This window comes from Acanthaster planci, linkage group LG07 (genome assembly GCF_054643075.1).
Source record: "Acanthaster planci isolate LZ-2023a linkage group LG07, COTS_SCS, whole genome shotgun sequence".
In the NCBI taxonomy this organism is placed as follows: Eukaryota; Metazoa; Echinodermata; class Asteroidea; order Valvatida; family Acanthasteridae; genus Acanthaster; species Acanthaster planci.
Window position 1 is genome coordinate 21,075,553 of NC_141783.1, and position 17,583 is coordinate 21,093,135.

The window sequence follows — 17,583 nt, forward strand, 5'->3', positions numbered from 1 at the left end:
TGCTGAATAGTGTCACCTGCCAATAAACACAGCACCATTCAACCTCTCTCCAATTTCCAAACCCCTCCTCCATCCTTCCCTCCACAAGGCACCAATGAATGGATTGAGTTTCTGGCTCTTTAATCTGGGATGCACGCAAAATGTTTCCACCGAGAGAAACAGTAGCTGGCAGATCTAGATTAGGACAAACACAGAAACCTGACAATGATTTTAAATCTGCCCAAACAATGGTGTTTCTTGAAGGTTCCACCACTCATAGCTGTCAGTATGGATATATTGGCTGATTCTCTTTCCGTAAGCTGAGAGGGAAGTGATGGTCCTGAAGAGGAATGGCTCACATTCTCTCCTTACTGAAAACCCATCACTACTGGTTCATGTTTCGCTGGGGCAAGCTATTACCAGTGACAAGTGAACTTCAGTGCACTTTTATCTATCTCTGTATCTTCAGGCCAGGAAAACATTCAACCCAAGAGCTTATGTTTGTTACTGTGCTCAAAGAAATGTTGTGAAGAATTTGAGTGCACAATTCAATTCTACCAGATGAGATTTTCATTTTTAATACAGAAACATAAAATAAAAAAAAAATCAGGCTACAGATGTCCAAAGTATTTACAGTTTCCTTTTAAACCAATAGTGATTTTGTTTTGTTTTTTATCTCAGCAAGCACCAAACCTCTGCATTTTGTTGTCATGATTTTAGCAAGACCACCCGAATAAAAGTAATCCTGTCATTCCACTGATTCATTTCTACTTTTTAAAAACTACTAGTTCTGTTGAATCTGACTTGCAATTTCTGTTTTGATTTTCCAGATGCCTGACCACTTACTGAACCACAAAATACTTTTCTCTTTTCTATGCCAACACACTAGATCTGGCAACTCCTTTGCGTGTGACTGATTTGAGGCTTAAACTGTACAAAGACTCAGCAACTCTCCTACCAACAATAGGCCAACAGTGCTCCAAATGTCAAATATGCCCAAATATTATCCTGGCATTGTTGGACTGGACGTGAGCAATTCTGTCATACAATGGCAAAAACCTGGGCTGGCAATGTCTACCAAATTCTTACTCAGTTCTGTTGACAGCAAAGCTGAGGGTTTGCCCTAACAAAAGGGAAGCAAAATGCCAACTTGATTGTCAAAATAGCTCTATATTTGGCTAAAAAGTAGTTCAAGAAATCTGGATCAACTCTACATGTATCTACACTCCAGAGAGAGGTGCATTCAACTCAGCAAATGGTAATTTACATTTGGAGAATCTGTATGCAGAAATAAAACTGGATGAGATTTTCAGATAATTATCAATGTCCATGGTCGAACTAAAAGGTATTTAATTTCAATAATAGTTGCAGTTACAAGTAGGTCTGATGTCAGTTTTTGTGTGGATATGCTGCTGCAGTATGGTATTTTCATATGTACATGTACACTGGTTTATGTACAATGTGCATGGAGTGAACCAGTTTTCATCTCAATGTGTACAAAAGCTGGATGTTGAATATTCAGCAACCCAGAGGCAATGATATGCAAACATCTGCCATACACATAACCCTCCCTTTCTTGTCACTGCAGGGAGACAGTGTTCACAGCAGGAGATTTGTGTGTATCCAAGGCACTGTATCTGATGAACTTACGTTTTGCAAACAAAGATTTCGACTGTCACATACTATTTCAAGTACATGTAGGCTCTACTTCTGATGACCTTTTTGTACACTCTTTGTGGACTTTAGTGCTTGCTGTAGACTCTTCAAAATGGCTGTAGCATCCTGTTAACAGATGAGTATGTTGGCAGAAAATGCCGCCACAAAACTGGACCTAGAGCTCACCTTGCATTGGAGATGGCACTATGTGGGTGAACCCATTACAATTTGTTGTTGGGAGTGGAAGGCCTGTTGTTGTCTTGGCATTGAGGGCATGCTTCAGTGTCATCATCTCCAAGCTTAGGGTTCTTAGCTGCTCTCGCAGAAGCAGGACTTCATCAGTGGAGGCTGCTCACCAAAAGGGAGAAAACCAACAATGTATTTAGTGTAATTCCTCATTAACACCCAGATTTTTTTTAAAATTTTTAACTAGGCAAGGAAATGATCTCATCTTGGAGCAAAAATTAGATCTTGAGGAATTCCACGCAAAAGTGGAAATTTGGTCCTGCTGTTACTGACCTAAATATTCACAAATGTAAATTTCTACCCCAAAATGGCAGTGACACTAAAGGTAATGGTACTCCTATAGTTTCCACATTTTTTTCAAAAACCTCTTTTCGTTCAAGAAAAACCACAGACAATTGGGTTCATATATTGTGACGAAATGTCCACTTAATGGAATTCCCCCCCCCAGCTAAGAATACTTACACATACATGTACTGCGTATTTTCCCTAAAAGTTTAATCAACTGCAAGCCAGGCCTCGAAAGGCAAATTATCTGTGCACTTCTGAAGCTTTTCGAGGCCTTAAAAATCTAAAAGCATGCAGTAAATATATATATACAGCACTGAAGTAACAGTGGCTGGGTTCATCTATTCTAAAATAAGAATCAAAATATTGTAAAAACAAGTGTTCAGATGTATACAGAAATTTACGAGTAGATGGGTTTACACATCTGCAAAATTTATCTCCTACATTAATTATTTTAATTATTTAAATTGTAACTCAACATTTAGCAAATGCAGCAACACATACATGTACACAAACTGTTGGACAAGTAGAAAAGTGTAGTACCCCAAAGGATATCTAAAGTTGAACCTGTTCACATGAATTAACAAAATCCTTTGCCAACGCATGTTGTGGAATGTGTTGACAGGCTTTGTTATCTCTGCCTCCAAGTTTCAAATTCCGATCATGAACCTTTGAATGACAATAACAAAAGAGCCTAAATGAATTAATTTCACCAATTATGAAAGCTATCAGACAGGCACCAGGCATCCCAGACTCTAACCACAAATCTATCAACGGTGGTCATTTCCAGCAGACAGGCCCCTCCCAACACTGTACACAAAACTGAAGTGACCAGTTACAAAACTCCTCATCCATCATGCAGTGAACCCACAGTACATGCATGTACCTGTTCTGTGCAGTAGGCAAAAGAACCACACTGCTACATGTACTGTACATGTACATATACATGTATGCCTGTGAGATTCTCTGTCATCAGCCAATTTGGTTTATGGTAGGAGCAGGTGTTGGGAATCTGAATGGATGCAGGGTGAAGATGGGAAAGATACACGGTAGGGCCACGACAGATCAGGGGACTTTTGTGGAAAATGATTTTTTGACATTATGGGAGAATACAGTGCTACTGTAATATAGGGTCTGCCACAAACGTTAGTGTTTATCAGCCCAGTGATTATCATTTTTAAGTAGTTTGTTGAGCTCATTTTTATGGGGTAGGGAGGGATTAGGGTGGGGTGACAACTAAGGTGTGAGGAATTTGTCCAAGGTGGTGGAGAATCTTTGTAAGATATAAGTTTTAAATCACAAAATCAAACAAAAGAATACCATTACTGTTTTTTTAAATAAGGTTATGCCAGTCCTTACGGAGGTAACTTTGGGAGGAAAGCATGTTTGCACAAGTCCCCAAAAATGTGAGACAGAAGGACACTAATACAAGTAATATTCCAATCGTGTGGGGTTCTACAAAACTGGAGGATTCGGGACTGTTTTATTGAATGATTAAAGCTGTAAGACCTCATTCAGAAAAAAAGTTGACACTGAGTGACTGTGCTGGCCACATCAATTAAAACTGGAGAAGCAGGTGCATTTTAATATTATTAGGAAGAGATGTCATTTTGTTTATACAATTAATGATTTCAGTTATGTTTTATATTGCTCATCCCTCCCCCAATGTCCCCCCCACCCAAGCACTGCCAATGTGAGTGTCCAACTCCATCCGCTTGCTTAATTCATAGAGCAAGGAACCTTGCTCTATGCTTAATTAGACACCTGCATATTTGCTGTAAATAACTGTCCTTGAATTAAGAACTAATTGCACATCATTAGCAGCTGGGTCCTATGGGTTTTTCCACAGGCGCTTGACTAGCCAGTGTCCACAACCTGGCATAAACTGTTTAATCACATTAGTGCCTGTCTGTTACGCTCTGCTGCCTGTACTGACAGGGAAGACTTTGGGTCCTACAGACAGGGCAGGAATGGGGCAGGGCACAAGATTTCTGGAAGACATGAGTATACAGGAGCAAACTTGCATTTGTCAGTGAAGGCATGGATGAAGGAATAAAACAAGCCAAACTTAATAATGACAATTATAAGAGGTGGGAATGACACTGACCTCATAGAAAATTTATGGCTTCCAACTGTTCTAAATAATTGTTACATAAGAATTCCTCATTACCTGGACCAACAAATGCTGTATATCTCACAGGTTGTAGTCTGCCGATAAAGGCAAGCTGGACAAGAGGTAGGAGTAACACTATACATTGTTCAATTGTTGTACCCTTTAAGAATTCCTGACTTTTAACTTTTTCTAACATGAGAATTTCTCATTGGCATCACCAACAAATCTTGAGTTCACAGCAATGGAAGTTTGCAGAGGGGATTTAATCTCCGTTGCAGTCTAGACTAATTTCATGCCATTTGTTATCTATCAATGTGATTGATTGCATACATAAACTGAGACACATGATGCATGCCTTCATTTCCGAACTATCACAGTCAAGTGTGTACCTTGTCGACATGCATTGTACATGTACATGTACATGCATACTTCCTTATAACAAGCAATCTGTTAGCTATGTTAGTGTGTACTTGAGGTGCACTTTTTAGTTCAGAACCTCTGTAAACTTTTCATCCCCTACAACTGTTTTTTTCAGAATATTCCCTCAAGGATTTCTAGTTCCAAAACAAGCAATAAAACCATAATTGCATCTTCCATCTGCCGGGGTACTGGTATATATTTCATCTTTCTTTCCTTCTTTCTTTTTGAAGGTGGGAGGTTGAAAACCCTCCATCAAGCTTCAGTGACTCAAAAGTGTGGCATGTCTCCTCGTAAAAATAATCATAACAAAATGTTGGTTATGCACACGATCTCAAACTATCTGTCATCAAGGGTTTTAGGCCAACACTTGTGGGGACCCCTAACCCCCATTTCGAGGATTTGGGAAGGCCTTTAGGTGGCTCTGGTTTGTTTTCAAAAGATTCAAGGCAAGAGTCTACAAACAGAAGAGACAATGGTCTTACTACAACTTCCAAACAATTCAAGAAACAGGGTAAAGCACGAAAAAAAAATTAAAGTGAATAATGGAAGGCAAGTCTTAAGCCAACAACTTCCTGAAAGTTTGAAAAACAAACAAAAACAGACATTACTGCAATTAAACAGCAGAGCAGACTTTTAGAATTAAGGTTATGGATGCCAAAATACTCCCCGGGAGGCAAACCAGCAGATACAAGAACAGTGCCAGCCCTTTATTAACCAATGTACCGAGTGAGAATATTGATTTTGGTTTTAATTTTTTGAGTCCCTATTTTTAACTGTTTATAGATTGCGACTGCAATGATCTTTTCTTCCTAATACTTTCCAATTTTAACCCTTTTAGTAAAGGTAATTGAAATTTCTCTATTATCATCCACCAAAGTTCAAACATATTTAACTTTTAACACTTTTTAACAGAATATCTCATAGCAATGTGGATTTTGTTCCCCTGAGTGCTTTAACAATAATCTTAATTTGATTTTTTGGTTATGTTTAATTGCCCTCAATTCAGCCTTGAAGCTGCAATGGAAGAGTGGAATAAACCATCATAATAAAAAAGGCAAACAAACTAAGTCACTTTCCATGTATGAAATGGAAAATCAAGTACAGATGATGAAAAGTGTATCATGATCAACTGTAGCTACATGTAAGTCCTTACCTGAAGTTTGACTCTACTACTATGGTCAACAATTTAGGAAAACTACCTGTTGGCGTATTATACCCTTGGTGCCCCCTATTCAATTGAATTGGCCCTGCTTTCCCTAAGTAAGATGGACTTTTGTCTAATTGCCCCTGCAAAGTTAGATAGCAGTGACTAGACCACTGGCTAGACTACAGGGCAGACATTCCAAATCACAGTAGTAAAGAGCTCTGTATCTTGGCGTCAGGGCATTAGCTTCTCTTGTGTAACTGAGCAACCAGTAATGGCCTACTTTTGAGTGGGGTATGTGGGTAAACAAGTTTATCTTCTAAAGTCTATTTGGTATGCTTGTCCCCCTTAAATCTCCCCAATCTATGGTACTCATTTGACTGTACATAAATTTTTAAAGTTGGTTGCTGAAAACAACTTCCAAATACCTCCTCAGTATTTCAGCACACACTTTCTCAAAACAAACTGTTTGTGTTACCCATTCAATAATTCCTACCTATGTTTTCCGGTTTCTGCTCATGAGACATATATGTACACGTATGCGACATAGTTTGTGCAGGTTACACTAAAAAAATGTCATTCTTATCTAAAAAAATGCTTCATTTGATAAACCTATATTATCTGTTGTCCCTGACTAAACACCCCATGCTACAAGCTTTGTGAAGGCCTACAATGTAAATGCTTGAAAATCAAAGGCCCTGTCAACTTTAAAGGCTCACAGTTTGCAGGAAATACACTTAGGATGCTGTTAAAAATTCTTGTGACCTTTGAAACATTTCCAGTAAAATTTCAAAAAAGCAAAGCAATTTGTTTGTATGATGCAAGATGTAAACCAATACTGACAGCTCAAGAAAGACAATGCAGGTTACATGTACGTGTAGTTGTACAACTTTCAATGATACCAGTGAGACTTTACAGTTATAACAGATATCAGGTTTGCAAGTGCAAAAACCATAGCAACAGCACATCCTAGTTTTTGAAGAATTAAGAGACCACTGAAGGTGAAGTGACACTGGGAATTAGATTGCTGCATAAAAGTAACAAATTTAAAAGTGTTTATTTCTTTACGATTTTATGACAGTAGACTCTGCCAGTCTAGAAAATAACCTCTAATCTCCAAAATTCTGGACTGGAGTCTGGGTTCTGAAATCGTCAAAGCTTAAAGCTGTTCTGTCCAGGTTTAAAACCTCTATCTCTTTTGTTTTATGGCACCGTGCTGCCGAATACATGTTGCTTGATTTGTTTCCTGTACATGTGGCTCACAAATGACAACATTCTGTAACCCTTCACAATCCTGCCCACATTGTTGACTTAATTCACTGACTGTCATGTTTGACACAGGAAGTGGTTGCTTACCAGGCTAAAGACAGGTCAACAAAATTCCACAAATACCCAGGAAACAATGTCTTCGTGGTTGAAAGTATCGCAAAAAAACTGAAAAAGCATGAAATTTATGTGCCAAGTTGGGTATGGAGACCTGTCACAGAGCTCAATTTTAATTGATCCATTAAAGTTTTAAGGAAACACCAAAAACGTTAAATTTTTGAATGAAGATGTTCAATAATAAGATTTTTGACCCTCAACAACAGTGTATGTACTTTCTATGAGCCTCGGCAAACACGTGTACACCAAAACATGTTAGAGTGCAGTGCCTGTTTGCTTTAAATGAACAGTTGCATGGCAATGCAATAAGGAAAGCTAGGGATGGAGAGGTGTGCTGGAACTAATATATCTGGGAGACTTATGCCATTCTACTCTTTGTCATCCTCTAGAGTTGTTAAGAAGTTTGCTTTTGTTCTTATCAATGACTAATTGCCAAGACAAAACCTAGCAACACAAGCGACTGATACTGGTCTAACACCTGTGCCTTAGGTCACTCTCTGGCCCTATCATGACCAGCCTAGCAATTCATGTGATTACATTTAAATGAAGAGGTGTGAAACATCTACTCAGCCCTGGATTGTTTGAACTGGGACAAAGGTGGTTGAAATTGAGCAAATTGTGAAGCACTGGTGGTGTTTTACACCATGGACACAATTAGACAAAAAGCTGTGGTAGAGCACCTGCTGAGATATTGGAAAAAAAATAAAACAATGTCATTGGGAGACTGACGAAACTGTCATCGAAGTATTAATTGGATTGCATTACATTCTCAGATAGTGAGTAAAAGAAAACAGCTACATGTAGTCAGTGAAAATAAAGCTACTAAATGGGACTTTAAAAATCATTTTTATTTGGTCTTACACGGTCAATTCAAACCAATTCCTCCTTGTACATCAACACCTGATAGATCTCTCAGCATGCCTCTCTGTCTGAATCAACACAACTGTATCCAACAATCCCTGCAACGTTGCCCCCTTGGCAGCACGCAGTCCTCAATATTGAACCCAAGGCCAGTCTGCTAGGATTTTATTTGATTAAAAAAATTGGTGTCAATTGTAGAGCCCTGTGTGCCCTGCACTTGCCTGCATGCTGACAACATGGCAAGACGTCCTGCCATGACTTGGCTTGTATCAACACCGCATCGGTATTAAACAAGGCCACCATATTGGATCACACAAATAAGTTTCTGATTAATTTATAATGGTGTGCATATATGGTTTGGTAAATTTGGTATTGCACATGTGACCCATAGGCCCCATGTTAATCTCCTGTTTCAGCTGCATGAAATGACTACAATATTTTCTGTCTAGTAATCTTCAGGATGAGATGCTACAGCCAATAACAGGTCACTCCAAAACTATTATCCCATTTATACTCCTGGGTGAAAAGAGGCCTGTAGGAGTGAAGTGATATGCTCAAGGACACAACAAGAGCTAACAGCTGCATTCAAACCCCTGACCTTCAGATCATATAGTATGGTGACATGCTTCTTTCAAGATGTAATATCTTGACTCCTTTTTTCCCTCTTAATTTAGAACTCTCACACTGCACTACTTCTCTTTTGATTGTACAACAAATGGGCAAACTTAAAAGGGTTCACGAAGGAAAAATGGGGGCAAAAAGAATAAAACCAGTTACAACTTGCTGTTGTCTATTTCTATTCATATTCCTCAAATACCACTGCAAACCATTTCAAACGTTTGGCAACATTCAGAATTTATGAAGCAGCTAATAAGGTGTGTTCCCTGAAAGGTTTAAATGGGATTCCTTGCAATCGTCTGTACTGGACCACTTAAGCCTACATCTGTCACAACACAGTGTTATGAATAGCCCATAAACTCTGAATACAGGATTTCAATACCTTGGTACGTGAATTTGACACCTTTTTTTTCATGAGAGTTCTGCATGTACCTGTAGAAGACTGTTATCCAACCATCAACCAGGGACCAATTCATAGAACCATTCAGCACAGAAATGAAGTAAATCAAGGACCCTCTACTCAGTAGAGGGTCCTTGATTAAATTAAGCAAACCAAAAATGCTAGCATGAAATTGATTAAAACACTTCAACCACCCTGTTATCCACTGTACATGTAGTCCTTTCAACTCTACTAAGCTAATACAACTGCTAAACAGTATCTGCTGCTTGCACGTCTTTGAAAATGGGCTCAGAATGTTGAGAATTTGCTGAATCAGTAAGCTTGGAACTTCTGAATCAAACAGGAAATTTCAAATTTACATAGTTCCAGAGTATATAATCAAATCAACCATCTGCCAACTGGCTGTGTGGAGACAAATGTTTCACAAGGCATCACTGGCATTAAAGCATTACCTTTGTTGTGTCAGGAACAAACCAAATTGGCAGCAATTAACAGTCAATTGTCAATGAGGTTACAGCAGCTTGGTCTACAAGTAATTTACATGTACCTGTACCTAAGCCAGCCTGAGACATAGGCTGTGTCATTTAGCTCTGATGGCACATGGGCTACAGAGCCTGAAAGTAAGAGGTCCTGCAGCAAGCTTCTGGAACCCTTGCGTGGTCTGCCTATGGGGATTTAACATTGGGCCGTCCTATCACGCTCGATAATTATTGGAAGAATCCGTCCTGAAACCACCCCATGAAACACTCATCTTGGAATTTGACTTTTGTCTTCCTCAAGTAATATTTTGGATAGTCACATGGAGATGGGTAAAAAACCAAATTTTATTAATCACCTTTCACTTCCGGCGATATCATATCTAGGTCTCCTTGTTCATGCACGTTTGTTTTCACTGCCCGTGCGTATACGTGAAAACGATTGTACAACGTTGCAAAGATTTACCTACCTGCAGTTGATGGGTTACAGATTCTGTTGAGTTGACACACGCAGTTGTTTTCAGCAAAGGTTAGATAAAATGTTAGAATCTTTTTATAAAAGTAGAATATTGCTTTAAGTTTATTACCCTATAAATTATAAAAGTACGTAAAATATTTTGATCTGTTTTTATTTTGGCTTTAACCAACAGACTACCAAAAAATTTTGAACTGTAAATGTTCATCTTCATATGAGACTGCTGCATTGCAATGTTCTTCATGTATTTTAGATTTTCAAAAGTTGTGGGTCAATTTTTGGCAAGATATTTCTCTTTTAGATCAGGTAATTTTTCGGTTTCTATAAATTGATATACCAGCAAATATTTTTCAAAGCCCTTCTTCCAAGTTGGATTTTTTAAGAAGAAACTGAACGAAAATATATCACAAATTCTAAAATCTTTGCACGTTATTTTTCCTATCCAAGGGTTCCAGAAGCACGCCATCAGGGGTCAACTTTCAGGCTCTATTATTGAAACAGAGCAAATTGAAAGAGTACCAGGGAGCCGTGGTGAGAGGGCAATTTTATGTAAACTAACGCTTTCAATGGCACAGAACGCTCTGCCTGCTCATCATTTTAGAACGAGTGAGGGAGAACCTAGCTCCTCCATGGTCAAACACACTCCTTGCTCTGTCTAAAAGACATTCTGAGATAACAAATTAACATGCGAGGATAACAAACTAACATGCGATCCAACCCAACAAAATAAACTCATAGGCCTAGATCACCTGAATCAATTTACAATTAAGTCTCTTTAAAAGAATTTCATACGAAGTAATTGGACAGGAACCCTCAATGTATATCACCCACACAGTTAGTTTTCATCAGAATACCAAACTGAGTGATAATCAAAATAGCTTAGTTAGCTCTTCTTGGTCTTCACCAAGTCAGATTTGTGGGAGGGAAAAAATGGCCTCAAAACTTATTTCACAGGCTCTGGTCACATATTTGAAAATACATGCACAGTAGTTTCATCCTACGCTACCATATTTTGTTTTTAAATTAATAACGACAGCTTACATTTACTCAATCAGACAACAGTATCACTGATCAATGCTGTTTTGAAATCTAAAATTCTGTTTTTGGGGGTTATCAAACTGTGACTGTCTGTCAACATTATGGCCTGCTCAATGGGAAAATGGGTTTTCTACCAAGAAGCACTGCGCATTCATATTATCCAATTGGGGTTAATAATGTGACCAAGGATTCACACCAGGGGGACTGGAGACCACGTTATTAACGCCACAGCTGGTGCCCAGCAAGAGGCAACCGGTTTCAGAGTGTTGACATCTCTACTGTATGCAACAGGGTGTGTTATCAGAATTTTCAAAACAAAAACAAAAACACTTTCTCAAATACAGTTGAAGGATTTAATAACATATTAAAATCAGTAGAGTTTGCCTTCCTGGTTTGAGCATTTTGTTTAATTTAAATGAGTTGAAAAGAGGCATGCTACAATATTGTAAACAGTTATAATCGAGTTGGCCAAAAATCTGTTGAGTGCTCTTTCCCGAGGAAGACAGACTAAATTCCTCCAACTGCTTTACATTAATTCCCTGGCTCAGAAATGCTCCTTGAAGTACATGTATATGACTACACTATCTTGTAAAACCGTTCATCTCATGAGTCTTGTGGGAAGACTGTACACTTTGAATGACAGATACACACTGGGCTTCAGTTGAAATTTCAGACACTGCTGTATGTAAATTTCATTCAAAAGATGATTAAAAAAAGAGGCCTCCCATATCTTCTTTATAAGAGACCCCCCAGATTAAGACCAACTCAAAAGAAATCCCCAAACACTGAGCCCACACCAAACACAGACAAGTCTTTTCAGAGATGCGCCCTGCAAAATCCTTGAACAAAAATCCAGCAGAAGTGATTCAGTCCGGCACAAAAGAGACACAAGTTGGTGTTTGGGGCTGTGAGGAGTTGAACCCAAACCGAAGCAAGGCCTGACACTAATCTACTTCTCCATTTGGTGGGAGGAGGACAGACAGGGAGGTCCCACTCTCCATGTGGTAAGGGACACTGGATCTTTATCTTAATCCTTGGGACAAAACTGAAAAACTCAGGACAAAAAATGATCAGTATGGGGCCCTTGTTGAGTGTCTTTCAGCAGGCAAGCACTGCAGGGCAAATTCAATGGACTAGGCAGTAAGAACAAAATTGACAGGCATAGGTACACTGTTTGGGGGAGTAACATGTACATGTTGCATCTCCCCCCCCTCAAAAAAAATCTCAGTCTCGAAACTTCTGAGAAGAAGGGTGTTTTTTTTTAAGCAAATGACTTATTGAAGCAGACATGGAAGAAAATTTCCAAAAATGTTATCTTAACTCTCTCATTTTCATCAACAAATTAGAACTTTGCACCTGTAAACAGATTCCTTTCTTCTAGCTGAGTGTTCATCCCTGAAATTATGTGGAAAATCATGTTTCACAAACATATAGAGTTGATCACAAAAGGTTCCTAACCCTAACAATTTGATGAAGTAAAAGAATATACACACATGTACATGTAAACAGCAAAGATGTCAACGAATCCTCTTTGTGAGACAGTGTAACCTTCTGAAATATCACATCTCATCTTCTGCTTGTCCTCCAGAAAAGAGAAGGAAATTTGATACCATCATGCTGCCTAACTGGCTCAGAAATGGGTGAAAAAAATGAATGCTAGACATGGAGAAAGCTCAACTTCAACACAATAATAATGCTTGGACAAAAACAAACTTTCAAGCTCAGCATGATTTGCCACACTGATGAAAAGACACTCATGTTTGGAAACACGCAGATTGCAATGGGATGTGTGAAACCCATTTCATTGCACCAAAGACACCGACCTGACAATAAGGACTGGCACTTTCTTGTATTTTCATATAAAATGCCTCTCCCCACTTTTGCAGGGTTCCAAATATTGTTCAATATTGAAAATTTTAAGCTGTCACCATGAAACTCAAAACACCACCCCCACAAAAGATTATTTGCCACTCCCTCCCATGAATACCTGTAATCATGCCATTTCAATAATGCTTCTTTCAATACTAGTGGGGGCCCCTCACTGCAAAGAGAAATCAAGCTTCAACGGCAGACTTGTAGATGCTCGGTGGTGGCAAATGTACTGGTCTTTCTTACCAGTTCTGAGTACTGTATGCGCACGTCAGTCTGAGCAAGGACCTGTATGTCTCCTGCCACCAGCATCTCAAAGTCTCCTATTGGTCAACAGAGCTTTTCCTATAAGTAAACTTGCTTACCAACTTTGGGGTATTACATCCCTTGTAGCACTCTAGAGTAATTTGTTTTTCAGAGTGTCCTATCTGCCAGTAGCATTACACTGACACTCACGATCTGCTTGGTACTTCCTCTTTTTGTTGTATTCTCAGAAGTCCAGCATTAACAAAATCCTAACCACCAAAAATCTTCCAAATTCCCCAGTTGTGTTTGCATAATGTAGGATAAATTCACAGCAGAGATTTAAGGATTCAGGGAGCTTTACACGGAAATAACCAGGGGTTATACATGTATGGTTAAAATCCAGCACCCAAAACGATGTGCCAAAAGTTCCCACTCTGCTCTCATTAATGTTACGCAACAAACACACCCTCAGGAGGAGTGGTTAAAATACAGCACTCAAAAACCATGTGCCAAATGTTCCCACTCTGGTCTCACTGGTACGCCACATCACACCTCCAGCAGGTGATAAAAGGAGCAAGTATAGACTCCTCAGAGGGTATCAGGTATCAAGACTAGAAATATGAAGCGGATAGCATCACTTCCAATTCATCTGCCTCATGTGTCTCTAGCGGTGTAATCTGACATGGTTCTCAATGTGTCCAGACTTCAGCTTCAACCTTTGTCTACAGCTGTGGCAATTTCCTCACAAGATTGGTTCTTTGAAAATGCACAAGAAAAGTGGAAGATGCAAAGATGGAATGACGGAAATTGAGTGGAATGTAACACGATTGAACAACTGGATGTCTATCCAATTGTATCAAGAAAGGTGAAGTAATCAGTGTAAGTGATCCCATTTGTAAGGTCTTTTATTCCCATGCAAGTATGCAAAGAGTGAATAAGGAAAGTTAGACATTGGGTCTCAAAGCAATTTCAGCTTTAACACTGACTATTGTTGCAGTAATGAAACCTTTGCAATGTTCATCAAACTCATATAAAAAACCTGTTAAGAAATATCAGGTAAATGAAAAGCATGCAAACAAGATTTGGCAATGTATATTCATGTTTCCTCTAATATTGGCATTGATGATGTTTGATATGTATCTTTCAAAAAATTTTTTTTGGCAAAAATAAATCCCTCGGCTAGGGCTAGTTGGTCGTGAAGTAGTCCTAGTGGTGATGATATTCAAATCAGGGCAAGAGCTACTCAAATTGTACAGGATTTTTTTCACACAGACAATTTCACCTCCAAATAGTGACAGGAAAGGTTCCTGTATCATGAATGCAAGTGCACATCTCCCCCTTTCTTCGGCTGTCCAACTAATCCAACACCACGTCTCAAAACTTAAGGAGGGATTTTCACAGCTTTACCTCACACACCTTTAAGCTCAACCCCTGTGGCCAAATCAATTCTCTGTTACCCCATCTTATCATCGGATACCATCACCAGCCTCCTCAAAAATTCTCCTCAGCTATCATTTCCCTAGGGATGTTGTCCTTGCTCTCCAAGGAGTGGTATTAGAAGATTTGTCAGGACACCTTGGCTGATGATGCATAATCCAGTCTTGCTTGTTTCTCCTGGCAGATGTAGTAAGACCCACTCTCTGACTTTCCAGTGACAAAACCTTCTTACTTCGGATCCATTTTCCAGTTCTGATTAGCAAGTTGCTCCTCCCCTTAATTCTGCCCTGAAGGGATGAAGCTCATGGAAGCCTGGATGAAGAGTAAGACTGAGTACTGTAGTCCGACACACAGCTCTCAAGCAATGCTTTGGCCTTATTGCTTTCCAATTCTGATTCTCATTCGGTTTTACTGGTGATTAGGACTTGGGATTAGACTCAACAGGCTAAGATTGGAAGCCTGTGAAATGTATAGATGCAGCTGAAGTCAAGTCAGGGGATATTAATAGAATTTACCACAGAGTAGGTCTAATGAAGCAAGTGGAGAGAAATGATTTAGAAATTTGAGGGGGACTTTTTGACTGATTCCAAACTGCAAGATACATGTATGTGCATTAAACATACACATTTACTGGAAGCTTTTGAAATGGGCAAACTTTCACTGCCCATGAACAAAACTTTACAAAAGCATCATGTTTTTGTGCAGTTCCATGTTAAATTTTCAATTTGAATCAATTAATGGTTTTGTTATAGTTTTTAAAATGGACAAGTAGTATGTCCTTTTTGTCTTGGTGACAGTGTGTATACCCTGTATGGGTTTTGGTTTTCAAAATGGCAACCTGAGTTATGTGTACATTCTTCTATTTTCAATGAAGAATTAAAAAAAAATACATATACACAAGAATGTTTGTGTAGTATCAATATATCAACATCAACAAGAAATGAAACTGGCCTGGTTCATGAAGATATAAGCACCCTCCCCACACACAAATGGAATCCACCTCTGATATTTAGCAAAAGGTATTGAGCGAAATTTAAAGCTTTCAAACCTTGTTAATAGCTACATGTATATGGAAACTGACATTCATCCTTCAGAATGTCCCAACATGTCAAAGAATACCAGACGTTATCGACTTTTGACAAGACTTTATAGAATTATATAGAATGGCTCATCTCCAGATGATGTGGTCAGTAGACTCCAGAAACATTTGTTACCAAAACACAACAGGTTAATCCTCGACACTTGCATTCACAGATCAGCCAGTAATCCTGGAATTAAAAACCAATTCAACCCTAAACTTACGTAGTTACCCTAAGTATTCCAGGAACAAAATGCTGACTGAACTATGGACAACTGACACAATGCAATGCTAGCCTTGAAAATTCAACTCTGGTAACTTCAATCAGATGTAATCCTCTTTCCTGCACAAAAAAAGAGACTTCTTCAGACTAGCTCGAAGTAGTTTGCATAATCGTCTATTTGTATCTAAATATTGAGTTAATTCTGAATGGCCAGAAGGCAACAGTTACAACAAGGATTTGCAAGGATTTGTTTTTTTGTAACTATGATCACAGATTTCCAAGCAGTGGGCCATTTATCCTCAGGGGAAAAAATGGTGATGTCTGCCAGTCAAGAAGATGTTAGCACTGGACAGCAAGCAAACCATGCGTAGTCACTGAGTAGACTGATAACCCTGGCACATTTATCTTTTTTTTTTACTTCACACTGGTTTTGTTTGTTTTTTTGGTTTTTTTGGTAGTCCATGTTTTACAAACCGTTTTTATCTCTGTTGCACAAGAGCAACATCTAATATTCAAATCTACAGTGTATTACATGGTATTGGGTTCCAAGCTATGAAATTAGATGTTGGAATGACCTCACAAATAATTATTTGCTTCAGGCATAGCCAATATACATGCACATGTATAACACACGAACATATTAAATTGGAAAAACACTTGTCAGGATTTTGTTACAATGAAAGAAACAATTTCCATAGCCTCTCAGTTTCAGGCTACCAACCAATTCCTGAGATGTTTCTTTAATGGCAATTGCTGTGACACAAAAAAGCAATGCAATGCACAGTACTGTTGCTGAATTACCCATGCAACCCTCCCGAAAATCAGGAACCATTCCCACTTTAAAACACCAATACCTGATCAGAAAGGTTCAATATAATACACATCAGAACAGTGATTATGTAGTCAGTACCAATATGAAATCAGATTGATGAAAGAAGTCTAGAACAGTCAACCTGTATGCATCCATTTATCCTACACGTATCGTTCAGTTTTTTCTTTGGCATGATACATTTCAACAAAACCAGTAACTACACTGATTCACTGACACATTCTCAAGGATAATTAAATTTTGAAAAAAAAATTAACAAAGCATCTGTTGAGAGGGGAAAATAGTAGCCATAAAAAAATGGTAAAAATAATAACCACACAAGTTATATATACAAAAATATTGAAGTATCATCCCCCTCAAAAAAAATTACAAATCTGACATTGGTATATCAAATTTCAGCTGATTGATGCTTCTGAACAACAGATACTGGTGGGACTCTGAGATTTCAAAGGGGTCTCTAAAGGGTCTCTGAACCTGGGACATGGTTGAAAATCAGGGAGGTGTTGAGAGATAAAGAAGGGGAGGCAAGGGTGTTTGTACTTTGTGGCAAGCAGGAAAGCCAAATAGTTGATTTGGTTAGGATATTTATTGCCCTCTGGAAGAGGCCAAATAAAAAATTCTTCAATTCTTGTTGGTAACTGTTTTCAGTTTCGATGGGATGTTTACCTCAAATCGGTAGGAAACTAATTTTCATTCTGTTCATCAGGTAAATAACATCATAGCCTGGTACTGTACATGTGCGTGCTCAAGATTACAAGAATGGGCAGTTTGCACAATACATACCTACATGTAAGGAAACTAGATAAA

General features: G+C 38.7%; 1 protein-coding gene across 4 annotated transcripts in view; it reads right to left on the bottom strand.

Annotated features, from left to right (window-relative positions):
- Nucleotides 1–17,583, bottom strand: part of LOC110988836 (myosin-I heavy chain-like) — an 80,572-nt gene that overhangs the window by 43,341 nt on the left and 19,648 nt on the right. For all 4 annotated transcript variants that reach the window (XM_022252722.2, XM_087139072.1, XM_022252720.2 and 1 more), the window contains one exon: nucleotides 1,822–1,983. In XM_022252722.2, coding sequence (XP_022108414.2) covers nucleotides 1,822–1,927 — 106 coding nt within the window. In that variant the 5' untranslated portion in view covers nucleotides 1,928–1,983. The remainder of the gene's footprint in view (nucleotides 1–1,821; nucleotides 1,984–17,583) is intronic.